General features: G+C 41.4%; 2 protein-coding genes across 2 annotated transcripts in view; one reads left to right on the forward strand and one right to left on the reverse strand.

Annotated features, from left to right (window-relative positions):
• Positions 1–25222, reverse strand: part of ARHGAP6 (Rho GTPase activating protein 6) — a 544919-nt gene that overhangs the window by 501442 nt on the left and 18255 nt on the right. The gene's annotated exons all lie outside the window — the stretch shown is intronic.
• LOC308239419 (polyadenylate-binding protein 4-like) lies at positions 14309–16261 on the forward strand (the record flags this gene model as incomplete). The annotated part of the gene is made up of 1 exon (XM_080652248.1): positions 14309–16261. One exon carries the CDS (start codon positions 14309–14311, stop codon positions 16259–16261), a length of 1953 nt encoding a protein of 650 aa, XP_080508374.1.

The raw sequence follows: 25222 nt of genomic DNA on the forward strand, positions 1-25222 counted from the left end.
TTAAGACTTGTATCTTGACCTTTGGAAAGCCCACATCCTATCACAGTGATGCACGGTCAGACTTAACCCCAATTGTTAAACACTTGGATCAAGTCATGACCAGTTTTATTGCAAAAGGACCCTGTACACATTTACGAATTCTAGTACCTTACTAGCTACCCAGCAGGTCATTAACCTACAGAAACATGCATCATGAGAAGCAAGAAATAGCACCCATCCCTTCTGCCTATTAGCAACTTGTCCTGCCTGAGCAACAGTGCTCAGGTCACCGAGGTCTGAACAGTCACTTTTCGCATTCATCCTGAGTGGAAGATGGAATGACTCCAGTATAAATGCAGCACATTATGAACCATTTCCTACAAAAAGGTCACAAATTAAACCAAAGTATTCTACAGAATTTAGTACAAAACACCGTGAAAACAGCCCTAGCCTGTTTGCTCAGTGGTTAGAGCGTTGGCCCAAGGTCTGAAAGGTCATGGGTTCGATTCCGGTTAAGGGCACAGACCTTGGTTGCAGGCTCAATCCCTGGCCCCAGTCCGGGCGTGTGCAGGAGGCAGCCAACCCATGTGTCTCTCTCACATCGATGTTTCTCTCTCTCTGTCTCTTCCCCTCCACTCTCTATAAAAATCAATGGAAAAAAATATCCTTAGGTAAGGGTTAGGAAACAAAAAACAAAACCAACAAAAAAAACCCCCACGTTCACTTAAGCTCTCTCTCCGTATCCAGCCAGCCAACTGGATGGCCCTGGGCATGATGGTGACTCTCTTAGCATGGACAGCACACAGTATCTTCAAATAAACCCAACAGGTATGCTTTGCGAGCCTCCTGCAGCCCATGGATAGAGGCATTTTGAAATCTCAGGTCAGGTTTTTTGGTTTTTTTTTAATACATTTTTATTAATTTCAGACAGGAAGGAAGGAGAGAGAGATAGAAACATCCTATATAATAAAGAGCTAATATGCTAATTAGAATGAACAGCCGAATGACCCTCCGGTAGTCCTTCCGGATGACCTTCAGGATGAAGCCAGGACTGCGAGGGCCGGCTGAGGCTGTGAGGGGCTGCGAGAGCCAGCAGAGGCTGCGAGGGGCTGTGAGGTCCAGCCGGGGCTGTGAGGGCCGAGCCCCTTGCACGAATTTTGTGCATCGGGCCTCTAGTCAATGATAAGAGAGAACCATTGATCGGCTCCCTCCTGCACGCCCCCTACTGAGGATGGAGCCTGCAACCCAGGCATGTGCCCTGACGGGGAATCGAACCTTGACCGTCTGGTTCATAAGTCGATGCTCAACCACTGAGCCACACCGGCCAGGGCAGAAACCTGGCTCTTAAATAGGTACAGAATTATAAAAACTTTGGCCACAAAACTGTGCTTTTCAACACCAGAGCCATGAGCCACATGATACTGAGCACATAAAATATGTCAGGTCCATATTGAGGTAAGCCATAAGGATAAACTGCACTCTGAGTTTTGAAGACAGTGTGAAATAAAGCACATAAATTTAAAAAAAATGACATTATGTTCGGCAAAAGGCTGACTAAATAAAAATTTCAAGGGAAAGACAAAAATATATAATAAAGCACATAAATTCTTGCAACATGTTCATATTGATATGTGTTGACACAATATTTTGGTTCTACTTAATTGAATACAATAATCAATTAAGATTAATTTTACTTGTTTCTTTTGACTTTAAATGTGGCTCTGGGAAATTTTTAAATTCTACATATGGCTGACATTTGTGGCTTGAATTAAATTTCTTGGATATTGGTGCTATAGAGATTACTGCTATACAAAATACCTAATTGAAACAGTATACATCATATCCATTACACAAAGTAGCATGAGATCAAGCTATTTCAAAATCGGTAAAATAATGTCCCGCACCCCTGATGTCCACATCCTCATACAGGAACCAATGAATATGTTACTTTATTTTTTTAATATATTCGTATTTATTTCAGAGAGGGAAGGGCGAGGGAGAAAGAGACAGAAACATCAATGATAAGAGGGAATCATTGATCGGCTGCCTCCTGCAGCCCCCACTTCTGGGGATCCAGACTGCAACCCGGCATATGCCCTTGACCAGAATCCAACCTGGGACCCTTCAGTCCACAGGCTGATGCTCTATCCACTGGACCACACCAGCTAGGGCTCACATACTTTCTTGAGAGCTTGTTTGGAGGTTCTAGAAGGGGAACACAGCTACTGTATACCCTTGTCTTAAGAATGGTCTTCTCCTCTACTGGGTAAAGTCAGCCGGGAGGGACACACAGGGAGTAGTGAGGGAGGAAGGGGACACCCACCTAACCAGCCAGATCAGCCAAATCAACCCTGGTGATCAATGGGATAACAGATGTCACAACCAAACCACCCTCACATCCTATAACATACTTTCTTCATACATAATACCATGTCTTGTGGATAAATGGGTGGTCATTACCCAGCCCATGTTATTGAGATTCTGACATAAAAGCAATTGCTTTCAGTGAAAAATTATATATATAAAGAAGAGGACATTTTATCTAAACAGCTACATAGAAGTACAAGCATGGTCACTGTAAGTTCTACATTTCTCTAATATTTAAACTCATGTGATCACAAGCAAATCAAGATTTTTAAAATGCAGGCCAACCCAATTCACAATCCTCCATCGTTGAGTGCATAGCTTGGAGAGTTAATCCTTTGGATAATATCATTTTTCAAGGAAGGTGGGCTTTAGTTAAAAAAAATTAAATAGGAGAGATTAATAATACCCTAATCTCCTTAGTAACTGAAGTTAATTTATGAGAATTATAAACTTTAATCTATTTCCAACTTTAAAGGCAGAGAACATAAGTCAACCAGAAAAGTATTTATGGCCTGCTACCAAAATTAAAATTGATTCTCTTTTGGGCAGAAGTAGCAAAAGCTCTGGATTGAGGGGAGGGGGAAAGACAGGATCTAGTTCCTGTTCCGGAACCAAGATACTACTATATAGCTGTAAGCGCGTCCCTTGGGCTCTTAAATCATGATTTTCTCTTCTACAGTGTTAAAGTATTGGACCAGTTGGATGTCTCTAAGCCTCTTTACAGCTCAAAAACAATTTATGTTTAAACACTAATGCAGGTTTGCTTTATTAATTTCATTTTGTTAACATATAAAAGAATAACTTATGAAGACATTTCAATGTTAGGTTGTGTCTATGGCATATCTGGTAACTCAATGAAAAAGGACAGCATGATTTGACCTATAGTTTATTCAGTATTTAGGGATTTGATGTCTTCATTTGGCTTGTAGTGAAAATGTTGACATGGATTACTGCCCTGTAATAAAAATAATTATCATGGTGTTTGGCCAGAAATCTGTGTGTGATGAAGAAGAGTAGGGTCCAAACAACAGATCGGCATATCAGCTTTGGCAGCTTTGCCTCCTCCCTTCCTCCTAGCAGGCCCCTCCTCCTTTGATCCCTGTCCAACAGCATTCATCAAAACCAAGGCTTAACTATAAATAGGTGCTGGAATTGACATAACTAACTTTAACATGGAGGGAAAGGGCTGGGGTAGGTTCCAACTTGGCTCCATTTTGCTTCATTCCTGAAGGTTTTCCAGCAAGGTCTCAACCTCCTGCTGCCCTCTTCTCCTTCACAGCCTGTGCTATTCATCTACATTATAACTACAGGCAGAACTTAACGCCTTACTTTGTACAACAATCTCATTGTCTTTTTTAAAAATACATTTTTATTGATTTCAGAGAGGAAGGGAGAGGGAGAGAGAGATAGAAACATCAATGAGAGAGAATCATTGATCGGCTGCCTCCTGCACACTCCACACTGGGGATCGAGCCTGCAACCTGCACATGTGCCCTGGCAGGAATCGAACCATGACTTCTTGGTTCATACTGGTAGGTTGACACTCAGCTACTGAGCCACCGCGACCAGGCAATCATGTTGTCTTTAGTTGCAACATGTAATGCCTGTGCTCAATCCCAAAGAGATAAACACATAAAAGTCATAGAGAGATGCTCGTATAAGTACTTCAAAAAATGTCTAGAAGTTTTAGTTATTCTGATCAATACTCCACATACAGAATTTGGCTAAAAGTAAAGCAGGTTTATGGCACCTTTGGTTAGAAATTTAAAAAGAGATTAAACAAAATCACAATCAAGTAAGGGCAGGAAGGTAATAAGAAAACATTTAAAGGAGTTGAACTATCGAAAAAAGACAGTCTGAGAAAGATAAGTATCACATGATCTCACTCATTTGTGGAATCTAATGAACAACATAAACTGATGAGCAAAATAGATCCAGAGACATAGAAGCATGGAACAGACCGTCAAACCTCAGAGGGAAGGCGGGGGAGGGTGGGTGGGGGTAAGAGATCAACCAAAGGACTTGTATGCATGCATATAAGCAAAACCAATGGACACAGACAGTAGGGGGGTGAGGGCATGTACTAGGGGGTGGGAGTGGGCGGGGAGAGGTTAATGGGGGAAAAAGGAGACATATATAATACTTTCAACAATAAAGAATTTAAAAATAAATAAATAAAGGAGTTGAACTATCAAGAAAAACAAATTGAAACTCAATAAAAAAAAACTTCCATTGTTTTGCAAAACTTTATTCTATGATTTATGAGTAGGAAACATTTTTTTAGTTCATGCTGTATAGTGTCCTCTCTACTCCAAATATGTAGCTGTGATAAGTAAAATATAAAAAGAGAGCAGCTATCCCTGGCTGGTTTGGCTCATTGGATAGAGCGTCGGCCTGTGGACTGAAAGGTCCCAGGTTTGATTCCGGTCAAGAGCATGTACCTTGGTTACAGGCACATCCCCAGTAGGAGGTGTGCAGGAGGCAGCTGATCGATGTTTCTCTCTCATCGATGTTTCTAACTCTCTATCCCTCTCCTTTCCTCTCTGTAAAAAATCAATAAAATATATATATAAATATATATTTTTTTAAAAGAGAGCAGCTAAACACAAAGTAAGCATACACCCTCAAGAACCAGTAGTGGTGTGTGAGAAATGGCTCAGCAGTCCACATTTCAAATGACGGACGAGGAAACAGAAGCATGGCGAAAATGAGACTTTTAATAACACTGTTCAGAGTGGGCGCCCATTGTACAGGAACACACGTGGGGCCAGGAACATAGCCTATTTATTTAGACCCTCCTCCCATTCCTCATTGGCTAAGTACTATTTGGTCACCTATTTCCTAATAGGCCGCCTAGGTCTTGCTGTCTCCCATTGGGTTATTTAAAAAAATGGGCTGGGGCCTTCTCTAGTCACCTCCACCTCCACAGTGCTCGGCAAACTCATTAGTCAACAGAGCCAAATATCAACAGTACAACAATTGAAATTTCTTTTGAGAGCCAAATTTTTTAAACTTAAACTTCTTCTAACGCCACTTCTTCAAGATAGACTCGCCCAGGCCGTGGTATTTTGTGGAAAAGCCACACTCAAGGGGCCAAAGAGCCGCCTGTGGCTCGCGAGCCGCAGTTTGCCAACCACAGGTCTAGGGGAATCTTCCTAGGACACATGCTATCAGCCACGTGTACAGCTCTCATCCTCTCTCCCCACCCCCACATCCTGTGTGCTCTGGGGAAATTCAGCAGCTTCCTGGCCACATGCTGTTTCCTTTTTATGAAGATAAATCAGCGGCATGTTTCTTACAAGTGTGATGTCATAGCATGCTGAGTGCTGGGCCTTTAAACAGGCAGTGGGAGTCGGAAATGTCTTTCGGGGGGATTAAAACTCCCCTACTTAATATGAAGAGCTGAACCCAGACTCTAGGCTTAAAGATGGACTGGACATGGACCCCTCTGCTTGTTACAGGAAGTTAAAATCAGCTATTGCCAATTAATTCCAGGATTTACCATTGGTTAGCAAGAGGGAGGACATGACTTTGTTACCTAGGGCACCTTTGGCAATATCTGGAATCATTTTTGGTCTTACGTGAAGGGAAAGAAGTGCTACTAATATCTACAAAGTAGAGGCCAAGGATGCTGTGAACACAAGACAGAGCACATGACAGTACCTCAGAGCAAAGCATCACCTAACAGTTTCCCTATGGAGAAACCCTGGGTTATATAAAGCTTTAGACTATGGCCCGCGGGCCACATGCGGCCCGCTGAGGACATTTATCTGGCCTGCCGGGTGCCAGTGCCTGTCCTGCTTAGCAGCCGACTCGTCCTGGGCCGGCAGTGCGCATAGGAATTTGTTCATAGTTGTTTTTTTTTAAACTATAGTCCGGCCCTCCAACGGTCTGAGGGACAGTGAACTGGCCCCCTGTTTAAAAAGCTTGATGACCCCTGCTTTAGAGCCATGGATGCAAGATCTGTGTAGACCAAGATCTGGATCAAGCTGCTACTGGTTTAGAATCTGCCTCTGCAATATTTCTAATATCACTATGGGACAGGAACGCCAAACCATCATAAAAGATATGGGTCCAGCCCGGCCAGCGTGGCTCAGTGGTTGAGTGTCGACCTAGGAGCCAGGAGGTCGCAGATCGATTCCCGGTCAAAGGCACATGCCCGGGTTGCGGGTTCGATCTCCAGTGTAGGGCGTGCAGGAGGCAGCCGATCCACAATTCTCTCTCATCATTGATGTTTCTATCTCTCTCTCCCTCTCCCTTGCTCTCTGAAATCAATAAAAATATATTTGGGGAAAAAAATATATAGTTCCACAGAGGGCCCAGGTGGAAATCAACTGAAATATGCCAGACACTAAGCGATGCCAATAAAAAAAAAAAAGAGAGGAAAGATAGTGAAAGGGAAAATATAATCCACTCATAAATAGTGAGTTACCTAATGGGTAAAGGAATGATGTCTGAAATGAACATTTTGGATTCCTATTTCAGAAGCTTTGCCTTGACATCAAAAGCACAAATATGTTCCCGTGTCAAACATTTTAAGTGACAATCGGATTCACCCAGTACATTTAGTTTTCCTCTGTAATCTCAAATACTACACAAGCCAGTCCTTTTCACAGTTGTGGCTTCATAAACAATTGGGTAGCAGATTTCTTTGTACTAAAATCTAGTTTACTAATTCACTTTTCAGCTATTTCAGGTCTAGGGATACTTGTCATGAGATTAGTACAAAGCATATTGAGAAATGTTTAAAATATTGCTAAAAATATAAAACATTGCTTTAGTAAATAGTGAAGTATATCATTTCATGATTGGAAGACTCAATATCATATATTGGTCAATTTTCCTAAATTAATATATAAGTTCAAAGCAATTCCAAACAAAATTCCAACATGATTGCTCAGGAATTTAATAAGCTTATCAGAAAACTTATAGGAAAGAAGGGTCCAAGAATAGCCAAGAAAATTTTGAAGAATACCCAGTTCATCAATAGGAGGAATTGATATGATACTTATAGACTAGAATATTATATAACAGTTAACACTAGAACTATGATGAGTAAAGAAAACACATTGCAGAATGATATCTATAAATTAATACCACTCAGAGATTTTTTGTTGTTGTTAATCCTCGCCCAAGGATATTTTTCCATTGATTTTTAGAGAGAGTGGAAGAGAGGGAAAGACAGAATCACATCGATGGGTTGCCTCCTGCACGAGCCCTGACCAGGGCCCTGGCCGGGGAGGAGCCTGCAACCAAGGTACGTGCCCTTGACTGGAATCGAACCCCGGGAACTTTTGGTCCGCCGGCCGATGCTCTATCCACTGAGACAGACTGGCTAGGGCAGAGATTTTTTTAAAACATGCAAATGCTCAATTTAGTCCTAAGTATATAAGTATACAGGTCACAATAAATTGTCGTTATTATCATGTTTCTCCCAGTTGTAATGAATAATAATAATAACGCCGTGGTAGCAACAATGTAATTAAGCCAAAGTGATTAGAAACACAAACCTGCCTCCAAGTGTTGGCTCTGCCCTTACTGGTTTTGTGACTTTGAACATATCATCTAACCTCTGAGCCTCAGTTTCCTCATCTGTAAAGGGAGGATTAATAGAATTTACATAAGATTGATGGGAGGACAAAATGCAATTACTGATCTAACTCACTCAGTACCTGGTCTGGTAAGTAATAGTGCCTCATTAAATGATGATTCTACTGTTCCTATAGAAACCATTTCCACTGTGGAGTTCGGAGGCTGTGGCATTTGCAAGCTCCAAGCCTTTGGATAGCATGAACCATTCAGCACAAAGCTACTGCTTCCACAAATTTCAAATTTTAAAGGTTATTTTTCCAGTCAACTCACTGTCTTTTGTCTCTATTTTTGGACCCAAAGGTAAACTTTCATTAACAACATAGTATAAAAGTATATTGAACGTCACTGTAAATTTGAGAGGGAAAAAATGAAAGATGAGCCATTGTCTTTGCAATAAATCACTTCGCTATCTGATTGTTTATGAAGCCACAACTGTGAAACGGACTGGCTTGTGTACTATTTGAGATTATAGAGGAAAACAAAATGTACTGAGTGAATCTGATTGTCACCTAAAATGTTTGACACGGGGGAAGTATTTATGCTTTTGCTGTCAAGGCAAAGCTTCTGAAATAGGAATCCAAACTGATTTCATAGACAATGATTTGAAAGGCACAGAGAAAATTGTATCACTGTAACAGTGGAAAAGCAACTTTCCCCCAATATCATATTCTGATTCAGGAAAGCTATAAGGGAATCTATACAAAGGTGATCGCATTAGTATCTGCTGCTGAAGTCTGAAAGGATTTCTTTGTGAAAGCTTTTCTAGTCTTTTTACAAAAGCTTACTTTTAAAATGCTGTATTTTGGGTATGTTTTGCATCTGTGCAGACAGCAGCAAGACAATGTTCCCTTCTATGGTACTCTGTAGCATGCTGACTATCAGAGCATAAAGAAATTCTAGCCCTAGCTGGTCTGGCTCAGTGGATAGAGCATCAGCCTGCAGACTGAAGAGTCCTGGGTTAGATTCCGGTCAAGGGCACATGCTCGGGTTGTGGGCTCGATCCCCAGTGTGGGGCGTGCAGGAGGCAGCCGCTCAATGATTCACTCTCATCATTGATGTTTCTCTCTCTCTCTCCCTCTCCCTTCCTTTCTGAAATCAATAAAAATATTTTTTTAAAAAAAGAAATTCTACCCATACTCAATTTTAAGTACCACTGTGAACTGGAATAATGATAACCACTTCCTCCAGGGCTCCTCAGAAAGTGCCCCCCAAAATCTGCTACATCAAAGCAAGCGGGCAATGACAGATTAAGTCCTTTTCCCTAATATGGAGACTTTCCCACAAAATAGATCTCAGGATAGTTTGGCAAAACTAGAATTGTGTTCTCCCTTTTTAAATATTTCAGATGCCTGTATTCTCTGTTTTGCTATCAGCAGAAAATAATTATGTGTTCTAATCATTCCATAACGCTCAAACATGGCTAATTTTGGTCAGTTGTCTACAATGAGTGTTTCATTATCTATGTCATGTGACCATCTCATATACTTCAGTTACTACAGTATGCGTGTGCAGAGGGATGGGTGGGGGTGAGAGTGGGTGGGTGGGGGTGTGTGCATGCGTGGGCGCACACAAGTAGGAGTGTGTGTCTTGCAGGTCTTACATCTTTATTTATCTACAAAATTACTTAATTTGTCCCAAGAGAAAGCGAGGAAAGGATGGGGACTTGCCTACTTTCCTCCATCTCCACCTGTGTCTTCAGCCGTCACCTTTAGTGACAGCAGCATCAATGTGGCCCCTTAACCTCATAGTTCCTCAATTTCCTCAGATCCAGAGGCCTTCCATTTAACATATGCCCTTAGTCTTTCTAAACCTCCCCTTATGTCTCTTTTCTTTTGAGAGAGAGAAGGGGTGGGGAAGGAAGGGAGAAAAAGAGAAACAGCAATTGACCACCCTTTGCATGCCCCCCACTGGCGATCAAGCCCACAACCCGGGCAGATACCTTTACTGGGAATAGAACCAGCAACCCTTCGGTGCATGGGTCAACACTCAACCAACTGAGCCACACCAGCCAGGCCATTGTCGTTTTTAACTCATTCATTCATACAACAAATATGTATTATTTATGCCAAGCACTGCACTTGGAGGTGGGGTACAATAATAAGACCAATATGGCCCCTGGCCTAATTGAGCAATTATGAATATGGAATATACATATATTTTTAATATATATTATATATACATATATATATGTGTGTGTGTATGTGTGTATGTATATGTGTGTGTATGTGTGTAGTATGTGTATTTATTTATATGTGTGTGTATACAATGAGTGGCCAGATTATTATGATCTCTGAACGCATAATAATCTGGCCACTCAGTGTGTGTGTGTGTGTGTGTGTGTGTGTGTGTGTGTGTGTGTGTATATATATATATATATATATATATATATATATATATATATATTAGAGGCCTAGTGCATGAATTCGTGCATGGGTGGGGTCCGGCCAGCCTGGCCAGGGGGAGGGGACATGGGCGGTTGGCCAGCCTGCCTGCTGGTCAAACTCCTGGTCGAGGGGACAATTTGCATATTAGCCTTTTATTATATAGGATATACACTGAGTGGCCAGATTATTATGCGTTCAGAGATCATCATAACCTGGCCACTCAGTATATATATATCCTCATTGGGACACTGAATTCTGAAAAAGACCTTTGCTACAAATCACTCCTAGCTCCCCAAGGCTAATCCCATTATTAAAGCACATACTCCCACAAATTGGAAGGCAGAGCCACTCCCGTGCCCAGGAATAAGTTGCTCCCCCAAGGCACCCAGTGGCCTCAGGGTGGCTGCGCTGAGGTTCCCCTTCACACACCCTTAAGAGTCCCTGCCAAATCTGACCTCATGTCTTAACCACAAACACACAGCTAATAATAGCTTCTGCTCTTAACTTACAAAACACAATTCTTAAAGGCAATTTTTGAGAAACAGCCAGCCGTCTGGAAGGAAAACTTCCAGAGCCTACCCAGTAACTACTACCAGAGTCAAACTCCCCACGGCCACATGGCACTTCCAAGCTCTACCAGCAAAGTCCTTTGAAAAGAATCCAAGGCTCCCCCAACCAGTGAGTGTGTGTGTTCACCCTGGAGGTCAACCCTGTTAATTACCCCTGCCAGTTTCTGTTCTCTCAGAATAAGTAAGAGATGAAAATCTTTTGGGATAGGATGGAGAAAAATGTGTAACCAAATATTTTCTATCATTATGTATATTTATACATTATTGTTAGTAGAATTTGGCATGTGTTTAGTGGCTCTGAGGGAAATATTTATGTAAAGTGTTACATTTAGTTATTAAAAAGCTAATGTCTCTTGTATTTTTTTAATATTTTTATTGATTTCAGAGAGGGAGGGAGAAGGAGAGATAAAAGCATCAATGATGAGAGAGAATCATTGATAAGCTGCCTCCTGCATGCCCCCCACTAGGGATCAAGCCCACAATCTGGGCATCCCTTGACTGGAATCGAACCCGGGACCCTTCAGTCCACAGGGTGATGCTCAATCCACTGAGCCAAACCGGCTAGAGCACATCTTTTGTATTTTTCATCCTTCAATTCAACAATCAAATGATAACATCTTCATTCTACTATTCAGACTATTTGTAAAAGCAGAACATTCATCCAAGAAGTCCAATTTAAGTGACTTCCGGAAGGGCCGATAGTGAATTGTAAAGACATCAAATCCCAGGTAGAAAAGGACTGTAACCTTTATGAAGGCAGGGACCATGTCTATTATGTTTACAATTGTATGCCTAAGCCTAGTGTAGTTAGCTGGCACGAACCAGGTGCTCAATAAACATGTGATGTTTAATGGATGGATGGATGGATGGATGGATGGATGGATGGATGGAAAGGTGATGAATACATAGATATGGTTCTGTATTTATTTGGATTGATAGAGGAAAAGTTAGGGGTAGAAAATAATCAGTGAGTTAGGGAAAGATTTCTGTCCCACATTAATGATGCTATTCCTATGGTTGGCAGTAAGACAAAATACCCTGGGAAAAGCTTAGAAGTTGGGTGAATTACGGTGTAGATCCTGGAGTGCAATGTTAGGCAAATATCATCTTTCGAGGCCCATTTCCTCATCACTAAAATTGTACTTGGAGGGTTATTGAGAGGATGAAATGAAGTAACAATGAAAGAACTCATTGGACTGCCGGGCAGTGTTGTTAAAATGCTGGAAAGAGATACAATAAAGAGAGTTGATCACGACCTCTGTGCTAATGGGCATGTCACTCACGTACAGGGAATAGATATCGCTTCAGAAAATTTGAACTCTTGGAAATCTGTGATCACTTCCAATGTGCACAGATAAAAGAGCTTGCTCTATGTCTGTGTTGCAGCATTATGTCTTTAAGTTAAATGCTTCTCAAGATGAACTGTGATCATCTCTCCCCTGAAAAGATAAAATGAAGTTTATTTTTACCATCTCACGGCTCTCCATGTTGTGTGTGTTCTAGTATTATTTTAAAATATCGCAAAATGTGGGCAGAGAGAGGCACAGAAGTCTAGAGCAGGGGTCAGCAAACAGTTCCTGTAAAGGATCGAGTAGCAGCTATTTTAGGCTTTGCAGGCCATATGGTCTGTTACAAACTAATCAACCCTCCTGTTGTAGCATGGAAGCATCCAGAGACAACAGGTAGAGAAATGGATGTGTGTGTGCTCCAATAAAACATATTTATGGACACTAAGATGTCAATTATGTGTAATTTTCACATGCCACCAGATATTCTTCTTTTCTTCCCCTCTGAGACATTTTCCAATTTTTTGGCACACGACGCAGTGTGCAAATGATGTTTTGTTGAATTTTATACTTGAAACCTTAATGGTTTCGTGAACTAATGTCTCCCCAATAAATTCAATTTTAAAAAGGAAAAAAATATTCTTCTTTTGATATTTAACGAACATTTAAAAATCTAAGACAATTCTTAGTTAGCAGGCTGTCAAAAAGGCCTGAAAGGCTGAATTTGCCCCACGGGCCATCGTTCAGTGGCTCCTGGTGTAGAGCAAGCTGTTGTCTTAATATTGACTGCAGTCCTTTCAGGAATTGGGAGTGCTTGTTGATGTTCTTCTGATGATCCAATGGTAAAGGTCTAAAAGGTTAATACTTAGCCCCTTTGCTTGGGTGGTTAGCGCTGAGCGTGCAGTGTGGGTTCCAGGCTCGGAACACACATGTATTTCTTTTTATTGAAATTTTGATTGAGGCAGTTATAGATTCACATGTAATTGTAAGAAATAATAGAGATGAGTCTACCCTTTTATCGAGTTTTTCCCAACAGCTTGCAAAACTATAGAATAATATCACAACCCAGATATTGACATTGATACAACTCACTGATCTTACTCAGATATCCCTGGTTTTACTTATACTCATTTCACTGTGTGTGTATTTAGTTTTATGCAATTAAATTCTATGTATAGGTTCATGCATTCACCACCATAGTCAAGATGCATGGCTAAACAAACTTTGGCACACACATACCATGGAACAAATACTCAGCAATAAAAAGAAACATATTATTGATACATGCATTAATTTGTATGACTCTCCAGAGAGTTATACTGAGTTTCAAAAAAAGCAATCCCAGGTTACATTGTATATAATTCCATTTATATAACATTTTTGAAATGACAACATTTTGCACTACCTGGTTTGGCTCAGTGGATAGAGCTTCAGTCCGGGGACTGAGGGGACTGAAGGGTCCCGGGTTGGATTGTGGTCAAGGGCATATACCTGGAGTTGCAGGCTCGATTTCCCGTAGGAGGCATGCAGGAGGCAGCCAATTGATATTTCTAACTCTGTCCCTTTCATGGATGTTTCTAACTCTCTATCCCTTTGCCTTTCTCTCTGTAAAATTAATAAAATGTTAAAAATATATTAGAAATGACAACATTTCAATAGATTAATGGTTCCAGGTTTGAGGGAGGGTGTGAGAAGTACAGAAGGAAGTGGGTAGGATTCTGTAAGGACCAAAGAGGGATTCTTCTGGTGCTGGAAGTGTGTCTTGATAGAAGCATCTTGGCACATTTATGTTTTTAAATCTTTTCTTAAAACCCAGAATGTTTTACAAAAAAAAAAAAAAAAAAAGTGCCTCTCACCCGCCAGAGACTTCCGTTTTCTTCCTTTTTATAAAATAACCCAGTGAGGCAGCCAAGGCCGAGACAGATCTTGACCCCGCCGTAGCCGTAAGGAGGAACCACGGCCACGTGGCCGGCGCCCGACTCCCAAGCCGGAAGTCAGGGCCAGCGTTCTATGGCCTGGACTGTGGAACGGTTTCGATTCTGGTACATTTTTGTCCCTCCCCGCTCGCCCGCACTGCCCTTTCAGCCACTGCTGGCCCTGCTCACCATCCCTAACGGCAAGGTCAAGGCCCATGGCTACCTGGCAGGCAGATGAGGAGAACCCCAGCGCCCCCAGCTTCCCCACGGCCTCGCTGTACGTGGGGGACCTGCACCCCGATGTGACCGAGGCGATGCTCTATGAAAAGTTCAGCGCGGCCGGGCCCATCCTGTCCATCCGCGTGTGCAGAGATGCCGTCAGCTCCCGCTCGCTGGGTTACGGGTACGTGAACTTCCTGCGGCCGGCAGACGCGGGCCACGCCCTCAGCACCATGAATTTTGACGTTATACAGGGCAAGCCCATGCGCATCATGCTGTCTCAGCGTGACCCGTCGCTTCGCAAAAGTGGCGTGGGCAACGTATTCATTAACCACTTAGACAAGTCCATTGATAATAAAGAGCTGTATGCTTTGTTTGCCGCTTTCGGTAACATCCTTTCCTGCAAGGTGGCTTGTGATGAAAACGGGTCCAAGGGTCATGGATTTGTACATTTCGAGAGCCGGGAAGCAGCCCAAAAGGCTATCGAGGATATGAATGGCACGGTGATAAAGCAGCGCAAATTATTTGTTGGGCAGTTCAAGTCCCCTAGCCAACGGGAAGCGGAGCGCAGGGTGAGGGCAGAAGAGTTCACCAATGTGTACATCAAGAATTTCGGGGAAGGCATGAATGATCAGCGCCTGAAAGATGTCTTCAGCCAGTTTGGGTCTATCTTAAGTGTGAAAGTCATGACCGATGACAATGGCAAATCCAAAGGTTTTGGATTCATACGATTTCAATGCCACGCAGATGCAAAGAAAGCTGTGGAGGAGTTGAATGGGAAGGAGTTCCGTGGGAAAAAAATGTACGTTTCTCGAGCTCAGAAGAAAAAGGAGAGGGAGGCAGAACTTAAGCAGAAATTACAAGACATTAAGCAAAACCGGATTGCCAAATACCACGGAATCAACCTTTATGTGAGAAACCTGGCTGACGGCATTGACGACGAGCGTCTCCGTAAAATGTTCTCCCGGTTTGGCACAGTCACCAGTGCAAAGGTTATTGTGGAAGGGGGTCGCCGGAAGGGGGTCGGTTTTGTATGCTTCTCCGCACCGGAGGAAGCCCGGAAAGCCGTAGCAGAAATGAATGGGCAAATTTGGTCCGCCAAGCCACTGTATGTGACCTTCGCTCGGTACAAACGAGAGCCGCAAGGTCAGTTCACCAGCCACTGTAAGAAGAAAGCCTCAATGGCCAAAGCTCCACGCAAACCAGTCACCAAGCCCTCCCAGCCAGCACCTCCAGATTGCTGGCCGGCAGCTGCCCCCCAGGCTGAGGATTCTGCTGCCCACAGTCGTCCTAGCCAAGCTGCTCAACCTACACCAAGTCCTTGCGACACTGATGAGGCTGCCAAACCTCCTCCATTCCAAAATATGCCAGGTGATGTTGACCCAGCCACTCCTGGTACCGCGGCACCGGCTTCTTCACCTCTTCCACCGCAAGCAACCCCGGTACAGCTGGTACAGCCGGTACTGCCAATACAGCCGGTACAGCTGGTACAGCCGGTACAGCAGGTACAGCCGCAGTGGGCTGCTAGCGCATCACCCCCCACAGCAACCCCACGCCCTGCCGCCCGCTCTGCTCTGCAGTATCAATACAACGAAGGTGTCTGCAATCCTCAACAGCTGGGGGCACAGCCACAAGCTCCCAAGAAGCGGCCCAAGGCCCAAGATGGGAGGTGTTTGATTACTTCCACGCTGGCATCGGCCTCTCCCGAAGACCAAAAGAAGATGTTGGGTGAGTGGCTCTTCCCTCTGATTCAAGCCTTACAGCCTACTCTTGCGAGTGAAATCATGGGCATGCTGTTAGAGATGGATAACTCGGAACTTCTGCTTATGCTCGAGTTTCCAGAGTCCCTCTGTTTTAAAGTTGACGAAGCTGTAGCTGTACTAGAAGCCTGTCAGGCCCAACAGGGCGACAGGAAGCCAGTATCAGTGCCACCGGGGTTCCAACTTTAAAACCGATCAGGGACCACAAGAAGAAACTCCTGCTTCACTAAGCAAGAGTATCTGACCCTCGAGAATGTAAATGTTAGAGGAAAACTTGCAAAATAGAAAATAAATTTTAAAAATGACTTTGAACATTCTGTATTGAGAAAAGGCCAGGTCTAGCAAGCAATGCTCGCCCTAGATTACGTTTGGACTTAAAAACAACAAAAGATACACAAAAAAATAGTAAAATATAAAAATGAGTTGGTGTTATGGACTCTGAGAAAAAGAATTTTCAGCAACAAGTACAAAAAGTTAAAGTATTTATTTCTGTAAGTTTGTTAATTCTTTACTGTGGTTACATTATGAAATTCTTGTTTTAGTAAAAATTCCTTTAATAGTGAAAAATGTTTAATATTTAATATTTTACCTAGAAGTGAAGCACTATTATTAACTACTTTATTAGTGAAGTTTGGGAATACTTAAGCCATGTAGACGTTTGCTACTGGACACAGATTTGCAAACATCAGGTTAAGAAATAAAAGTGAGATAAAACCATTTTCTGCTTTCTGCTTAATTGTTGAAGTGTGTTTTAGAGTGATGACTATTGGAAAAGCATATTTCATTTCCTGGTATAATAAATAATACATAAGGAAAGCCTTCAGGATTACTATTTCCATGACTTATTAAAACCTGCCTTTGATGGATGGACCTGCAGAGTATTATGGTAAGTGAAATCAACCAGTCAGAGAAGGACAAATACCATAGGATTTCACTCATGTGGAATCTAATGAACAAAATAAACGAACAAACAAAACAGAAACAGACTCACAGAAACAGAAAACAGACTGGCAGCTGTCAGAGGGGAGGGGGCTTGGGGGGCTGGGTGAAAAGGGTGAAGGGATTGGGCAAAAAACATACATACCACATGACCTCACTACTTTGTGGACTCTAATGAACAAAATAAACTGACAAACAAAATGAAACCAGAAGCATGCGTACACGGACCAGACTGGCCAGTGCCGGAGGTGAGGGGAGTGAGGGTGCTGGGTAAAGATGGTGAAGGGATTAGCTCAAGAACATGTGTGTGTACCTCATGGGCACAGACAATAGTTTGGTGAAGGCCAAGGGAGGGGGAGGGGTCAAAGGGGGACACCTGCAATAATGTCAACACTAAAAATTTTTAATTGAAAAGAAAAACTCATAGACACAGACAACAGCATGGTGATGACCAGAGGGAGAGGGGGTGGGGAGGTAGAAGAGGGTAAAGGGGGGATAAATGGTGATGGACGGAGACTTGACTTTGGGTGGTGAACACACAGTACAATATATAGATGATGGGTTATAGAATTATACACTTGAAACCTACATAATTTTATTAACAGATGTCACCCCAATAAATTCAATTAATTAAAAAAAAAAACCCTGCTTTTGGAGGCAGAGAATTGAAATGCCCCAACCATAGCTTAACTTACAATTGGCAAAGCTCCAGTTTGATCTGAACATTAACCCTCTAAATTGGGCACTTGGGATTATTTGTCTTCTTTATTTTCCTTCAGAAAATTGCATTTTTAATTGACCTAAATCTAACTCCCGCAGATCCTACATAAATGATCACAGTGTGAAATTTTTAAATCTAATTTCTACTTCTATGTGGTACATTAAAATTCAGCAGGAAGTTTGAAGACCTAACACCAGTGTGATGGGATTTGGAGGTGGAGCCTTTGGGAAGTAATGAGGATTAGATGAAGTCAGGAGCATGGGACTCCATAATGGGATTAGCATCCTTGTAAGAAGAGGGAAAGACCAGAGCACTCTTACCGTGTGAAGACATAGCAAGAAGGCAGCATCTGTAAGACACCCAGTCTATGGTATTTTGCTGTAACAACCCAAGCTAAGACAACTCTATTGCTAGATGTAGTTTAAAACATGCTTTCTCTATCTGTGCTGCCCTCCACCAGTTATTCTTAGCCTATTTTTAGTAAAATGGGGATCACAGTGGCAGCTGACTTGGTGTTATCATGAGGATCAAAAATGTTGATATCGCCCCATCGGTGTGGCTCAGTGGTCACAGTTTGAGTCCCCATCAGGGCACATGCCCAGGTTGTGGGCTCGATCCCCAGTAGGGGGCGTGTAGGAGATGGCTGATCTATGATTCTCTTTCATCATTGATGTTTCTATCTCTCTCTCCCTCTCTAAAGTCAATAAAAATATATATTTGAAAAAAAACTTAGCCCTAGCCGGCTTGGCTCAGTGGATAGAGCGTCAGCCTGCAGACTGAAGGGTCCCAGGTTCGATTCTGGCCAAGGGCACATGCCTGGGTTGTGGGCTCGATCCCCAGTGGGGGTTGTGCAGGAAGCGGCCGATCGGTGATTCTCTCTCATCAATGATGTTTCTATCTCTCTCTCCTTCTCCCTTCCTCTCTGAAATCAATAAAGAAATATATTAAAAAATAATAATAAAATTTTTAAAAAAGTTAATATTTGTAAAGCATGCATGAAGCAGTTGATATTGACTTAAAAACATACATTTATATATTTACCTGTAGATCTAGTGGTTTAAGCTATATACTTGGCTAATTATTTTTATTTAAATGTTCAGTAAGTTTTAACCAACTAATAGTCATGTGAAGATATAATGAGACATAAAAATTAAAATATCAAAGAGATACTATTTCTCCAGTTGGCTAATTTTTTTAACTATTCAGTGTTGGCATGGTGATGACCAGACAACAGCATGGTGATGACCAGAGGGAGAGAGGGTAGGTAGGTAGAAGAGGGTAAAGGGGGGGATAAATACTTGGAAGCATGTTAAATGGCCTAATCTTTCTGGAAAGTAATTTGGCAATATTTCTAAATCCTTAACATGATTCATAAACTTGGACTCTTTGATTCCTCTTTTAGCAATGGCTCCTAGTGGAATAATAAAATGTGTAGTGAAAGATAGATATATGAAGATTATTTATAGTAGACAGTAATTAGAAATCTAAATATCCAACAATATAAGAATAATTAAAATATGGTATATCCTTACTATGTTTTTCTTGGCAGCCATAAAAAAATCACGTTTTTAATATTTTTTAAAAAATATTTTTGTATTGATTTCAGAGAGGAAGGGAGAGGGAGAGATAAAAAAACATACTGATGAGAGAGAATCATTGATTGGCTGCCTCCTGCAAGCCCCCTAAAGGGGATCAAGCCCACAACCTGTGCATGTGCCCTGACCGGGAATCGAACCTTGACCTCCTGGTTCATCGGTCGATGTTCAGCCACACCAGCCAGGCCATTACTAATAATTTTTAAAGACAAGAAATGTTTATAAGAGAATGTTCTGTGAAAATGCCATAAAACTATAAATGAGACATTCTCTAATCGCATTAGTGATCTACTGCTGTATAACAAATTACCTCAAAACGAAGCAGCTTAAACAACACACATTTACTATCTCACAGCTTATCTGGTCCTCCTATCAGGGCCCCACGAGGCTGAGATCAAGGTGTCCACTGTGGCCGGAGCCTTATCTTGACACTCAACTGGGGACGAACACGCTTGCAAGCTCCGTCCTGTGGTTGTCGGCAGGGTTCAGCTCATTGAGGCTGTTAGACTGGGGACTTCATTTTCTTGCTGGCTGTTGGCTAGAGGCCGCCGTCAATTCCTTGCTGTGCAGGCCTCTCTAACATGCCAACTTGATTCAATAGAGAGTCTTCTAGCAAGTCAAAATTTACAGCCTCTTGTGCCCTAATAATGGAAGTGACATCCCTCAAAGTTGCCGTATTCTATTGATTATAAGCACGGTACTCACAGGGAGGGAATTACATAAGGGCTGTGTATTCCAGAGGGGGCAATTGTAGAGATTGCCAACCGCATGTACACTGAATGGCCAGATTATTATGCTCTCTGAATGCATAATAATCTGGCCACTCAGAATGAATATATATATATATATATATATATATATATATATATATATATATATATGAGGCCTGGTGCATGAATTTGTGCATGGGTGGGGTCCGGTCAACCTGGCCAGGGGGAGGGAACATGGGCTGTTGGCTGGCCTGCCTGCTAGTCAAACTCCTGGTCGAGGGGACAATTTGCATATTAGCCTTTTATTATATAGGATATACACTGAGTGGCCAGATTATTATGCGTTCAGAGATCATCATAATCTGGCCACTCAGTGTATACACGTGGATACATTAATATAGTATACAAATATATAGAAACCTGTAAGAAAATATGCTAACATATTCTAAGTAAATATCTCTAAAATAAAGGCTTATGGGTGGTTTTTAGTTTTGTCTTCACATTTTCTATATTCTATGAGGGTTTTTTTATAGTGAGCATATTTTAATTTTATAACTAGAAAAGTATCTGTTTTACCTTTTTAATAAATAGTGAAAATTAATTATATTTTACTCAGAATGCTACAATTAAGATATTCTCAAATGAGCCTTTCAGTGCTAAAATACTCCTTTAAAGGACTGGTTGTAGTTAAAATATCCACATCTGGGTGGACACTTTCAAACCTCTGGTAATTAAATGGGTACCCCGGACACGATTTGCTGTATCTGGCTTAATTTTAACCCTTTCAACTGTATAAGTTTACAAAAACCCAGGAGAAAGGTCTTTAAATACCCAGTTGCATTTGTTTTTTTAGTGCCTGTACCCATACTTTCAGTCACAGCCATAGAGAGGAATGTTACTATGCAGGTAAGTCAGCTATTCCACAAGAATTTTCTCTCTGTTCACTTTGGGCATTACAATGGCCTCGGGGCTTTGGGGAAACACAGTCCTTGTGCTCAAGAAAGTTACATTCTAATTGGTAAGAGAGAACAAATACACATCAAATAGCAGCACATAATTCTTTCTTTGAGGTGCATAAAACATCCCTGGTTCTGACATGCTTGCACCACAGATGCCTTAATAATTCAGAAAAAGGAAGGCTGGCCCTAGCCAGTTTGGCTCAGTGGATAGAGCACCGGCCTGCAGACTTAAGGGTTCTGGGTTCGATTCCAGTCAAGGGCACGTATCTCAGTAGCAGGCTCCTCCCCGGCCCAAACCCTGGTCGGGGCTCCAGCAGGAGGCAACCAATCGATGTGTTTCTCTCACATGGATGTTTCTCTCTGTCTTTCCCTCTCTCTTCCACTCTCTAAAAATCAATGGAAAAACATCCTCAGGTGAGGATTAAAAAAAACAACAACAACAACAACAAAAAATAAAAGAGGAAGGCTGAAATACTCCAAAGACCATTCTCAGGGGAGCCATGATCTAGGCCTTCCACAGTGGGTAGCCCTTAAATACTCTTGGAATGAAGAAAAGGCATTCCAGGCGACCTTTGACCAGTACAATCTCAGGTTATGCCTGTTCCCTTCATGTAATTATTAATAGCGCCCCTTTTCACATTCTAAAGCGTCTCTATTCTGACAATAAAGTATATGAACACCCTCAGTAAAAGTAGAGGGCATTCACATTCACTAAGTTGAGTCGATCTGCTTAATAGATAATAATTCCTACCAGCATCAGCAAGAAAATGTTTTGCCCATTTGGGTTCTCTGTTCATTTATTGAATGTGAATTTAACTTAAAATGGTCATTTGTTTTAGCTTTTTTACTGTCACTGCAGAATAATAGTCAATTAGAGATATGGACTGTGAATGAGAGTATTTTTTTGCATAGCTTTTTTTCTTTTTTTTTTTTTAAATATATTCTTATTGATTTCAGAGAGGAAAGGAGAGAGACAGAGAGACAGAACCATCAATGATGAGAGTGAATCATGGATTGGCTGCCTCCTGTACACCCCACACCGGGGATTAAGGCTGCAACCCAGGTATGTGCCCTGACTGGGAATCGAACCGTGACCTCCTGGTTCATAGGTCGATGCTCAATCACTGAGCCACGGCCAGGTTGATAGTAGGTAGAGGTTTAACTCGAGTTGTCTCTGTGTGAAAGCTCAAAAAGTCGCCTCACTTAGCTTAAGAACATTTCTGTTTCCCAAGTTCTTCCTAAATCTAATTAATTTTTTTTCTGCAATTGCTTTTACCCTTTCCTCTGAAGTGTTAGCTGCAATAAATGCAAATTCTGGTAATGTTTTAGTGGCATTTTAAAATCTTTCTAATTACCAGTGGCTTAAATTACCATGACTCTTTCAGGACTAGCTGAAATTCGTTTCGAGCAGTTTCATCAAAGTTTAGATAATAAGTAGTAACAAATTTATCCTTACAGAGAAAGAAAAATGGAAAAGAAAGTTCAATAATACAACTTGGTTATTTTCCTGTCAAAACAATATGGCCAGCGCTAAAAGGCTGACAGTTTTCAATGATATCAGGAGAAATCTTATATTCAGTTCCCATAAGGAAGCAGACCTGAGGGTTTGGCAGGTAGAGACAGCTAACGGAATAAGTCTGACATACAGTGATAGGACACCCTTTGAAAGCAAAATACAAACTGGTATCACCAGAAGAAGCAAAAGTGGGAAGAAGAGGCTCTTTTTAGGCATTTGGTATCTTGTATTATCTACTCTGAAGCAAAATAAATACTGAATAATGTTTACAATTGGACTAAAGAAAATGGTAGTCAAAAAAGAGGGAGTATAACAGTGAAAAGTGTAGAGAGAAGAAATGCTAATTCAGTGGTCGGAGGTAATCTGCCAGAAGTCAGTCTTCAAAATTGTTTGCAAGTTGGCATACATCAAAAACTGAAGTTTGAAAAAACATTCAGGGCCTAACCGGTTTGGCTCAGTGGCTAGAGCGTCAGCCTGCTGACCGAAGGGTCCCGGGTTCGATTCCGGTCAAGGGCATGTACCTCGGTTGCAGGCTCCTCCCCAGCCTGGGCCCTGGTCAGGGATCATGCAGGAGGCAACCAACTGATGTGTTTCTCTCACATCGATGTTTCTCTCCTTCCTTCCCTCTCTCCCTAAAAATCAAAGGAAAAATATCCTCAGGTGAGGATTAACAACAACAAAAAATATTCAAGCTCTGTGTGCAAATAAGCAAATTTCAGGTGTTTAGATAAGTTGTCTACATGACCAAACAGCTGATTTGACTGAACCATTTAGATAGTGTAGCAATTATTGTCATCTAAATTTCATTCCATTCCCTCCATTAAAAGCCCCACTTGTTTTCAGTTGCAATAGTAATTCTCCCTGGTATCTGTCTAGAGAACAAGGGGTCAGCTGGCTTTCATATTTTTCAAAGGTGTTTTCATAGAAAACAGGGCCAAATTACTACTCCTTCTACATTAAATTCATGTTTTAATCCCCTCCCCAAAAGAAGAAAATATTAATTTCCAGCAGATGAAAAAAGTCATATATAGCTCCAGACTAACTAGTAATACAAAGACTTAAGTTTATAAATTTATTAGAGGCCCAGTGCACGGATTCATGCACATTGAAAGGAAATTAATTAGAAAAAATATTTTAATATTGCTATTCACTCTTTCTCTATAGAAGTGTCAGAGATTAAAGAAAATTAGGCCCTAACCGGTTTGGCTCAGTGGCTAGAGCGTCGGCCTGCGGACTGAAGGGTCCCAGGTTCGATTCCTGTCAAGGGTATGTACCTGGGTTGCAGGCACATCCCCAGTAGGGGGCGTGCAGGAGGCAGCTGATCAATGTCTCTCTCTCATCGATGTTTCTAACTTTCTATCCCTCTCTCTTCCTCTCTGTAAAAAATGAATAAAATATATTTTTTTTAAAAAAAGAAAGAAAATTAGTAAAATGTATATGAAAATAATATATAAATGTATTAATAAATAAACAATAACAACATGATATAACAACAAAGACCTGATATAAAAACAACAAAAACATGATATAAAAACATTGATAAAAACAATGACTGATAAATTGATTAAACTTATTCTAATATCTCCCTGTATACCACATTAAGAGTGAAAACACTTTCAGAGTGCTTGACTAATTTTCCTTGTGATTAAGTATTTACAGCTTTAACGTCACATGCTCTTCGAACTGGAGACAAAGCAACATATAACTGACCATGTGCGAAAACGGGTTCAGGTAGGAATATTCCTACTCTGTCTAAAGTTTGTCCTTGTGATTTATTAATAGTCATCGTAAATGCTGGCATCATGGGAAACTGTCTTCAAATTAATTTAAATGGGAGGCCAGTGTCAGATGGGGACAAGTCAATTCTTGGAATCAGAACAACCTCTCCCTCTGCAGATCCTGTTAATACTTCAGCTTCGATTATGTTAGGTCGCAATCTTTTGATAATAAATCTGGTACCATTACAAAGACCCCATTTACTATTAAGATTTCTCAGGAGCATGATGATTGCACCTACTTTCAATTTGAATTTATGACATGGCATTCCCAAAGGAGTAATACTTATAAGAAATTCGATGGGAGCTTTATATATATTGCACATGCACAAGTCAACATTTATTTTTAAATTGCCAGTGCGTGTCATATGTACTGGCTAGTAGGTCAATCTGACGGTTGGACGGATGGACAGACAGTCACTTAGCCTTTTATATACATAGATTAGCTAGTAAGAAAGAGAGGTTAAAGTACTAATTTTGTATATGAGAATGAATAAGATCCAATGGATAATGAAAACTATCTTTAGACAAATGTTAGGCTGCAAAAGAATGCCACATTTGTAAATGTGAAAGTTTATAATTTATAGCTAATTTGTTTCAGGAAGCATGAATCGATGGTCTCATCTGAAAGGACTTCTGGATGTCAAAATTTTGGAATGGTAACTGAGTCTAAGAAATGGCAAAGGGTAGCCCTAGCCGGTTTGGCTAAGTGGCTAGAGCGTCGGCCTGTGGACCAAAGGGTCCTACATTCATCTCCGGTCAAAGGCACATACCTTGGTTGCAGACTCCTCCCTGGTCTGGGCCCTGGTTGGGGCTCGTGCAGGAGGCAATGAATCGATGTGTTTCTCTCACATTGATGTTTCTCTCTGTCTTTCCCTCTCTCTTATACTCTCCCTAAAAATCAGTGGCAAAATACTGAGTGAGGATTAACAACA

The sequence above is a fragment of the Plecotus auritus genome (assembly GCF_963455305.1).
Source record: "Plecotus auritus genome assembly, chromosome: X".
In the NCBI taxonomy this organism is placed as follows: domain Eukaryota; kingdom Metazoa; phylum Chordata; class Mammalia; order Chiroptera; family Vespertilionidae; genus Plecotus; species Plecotus auritus.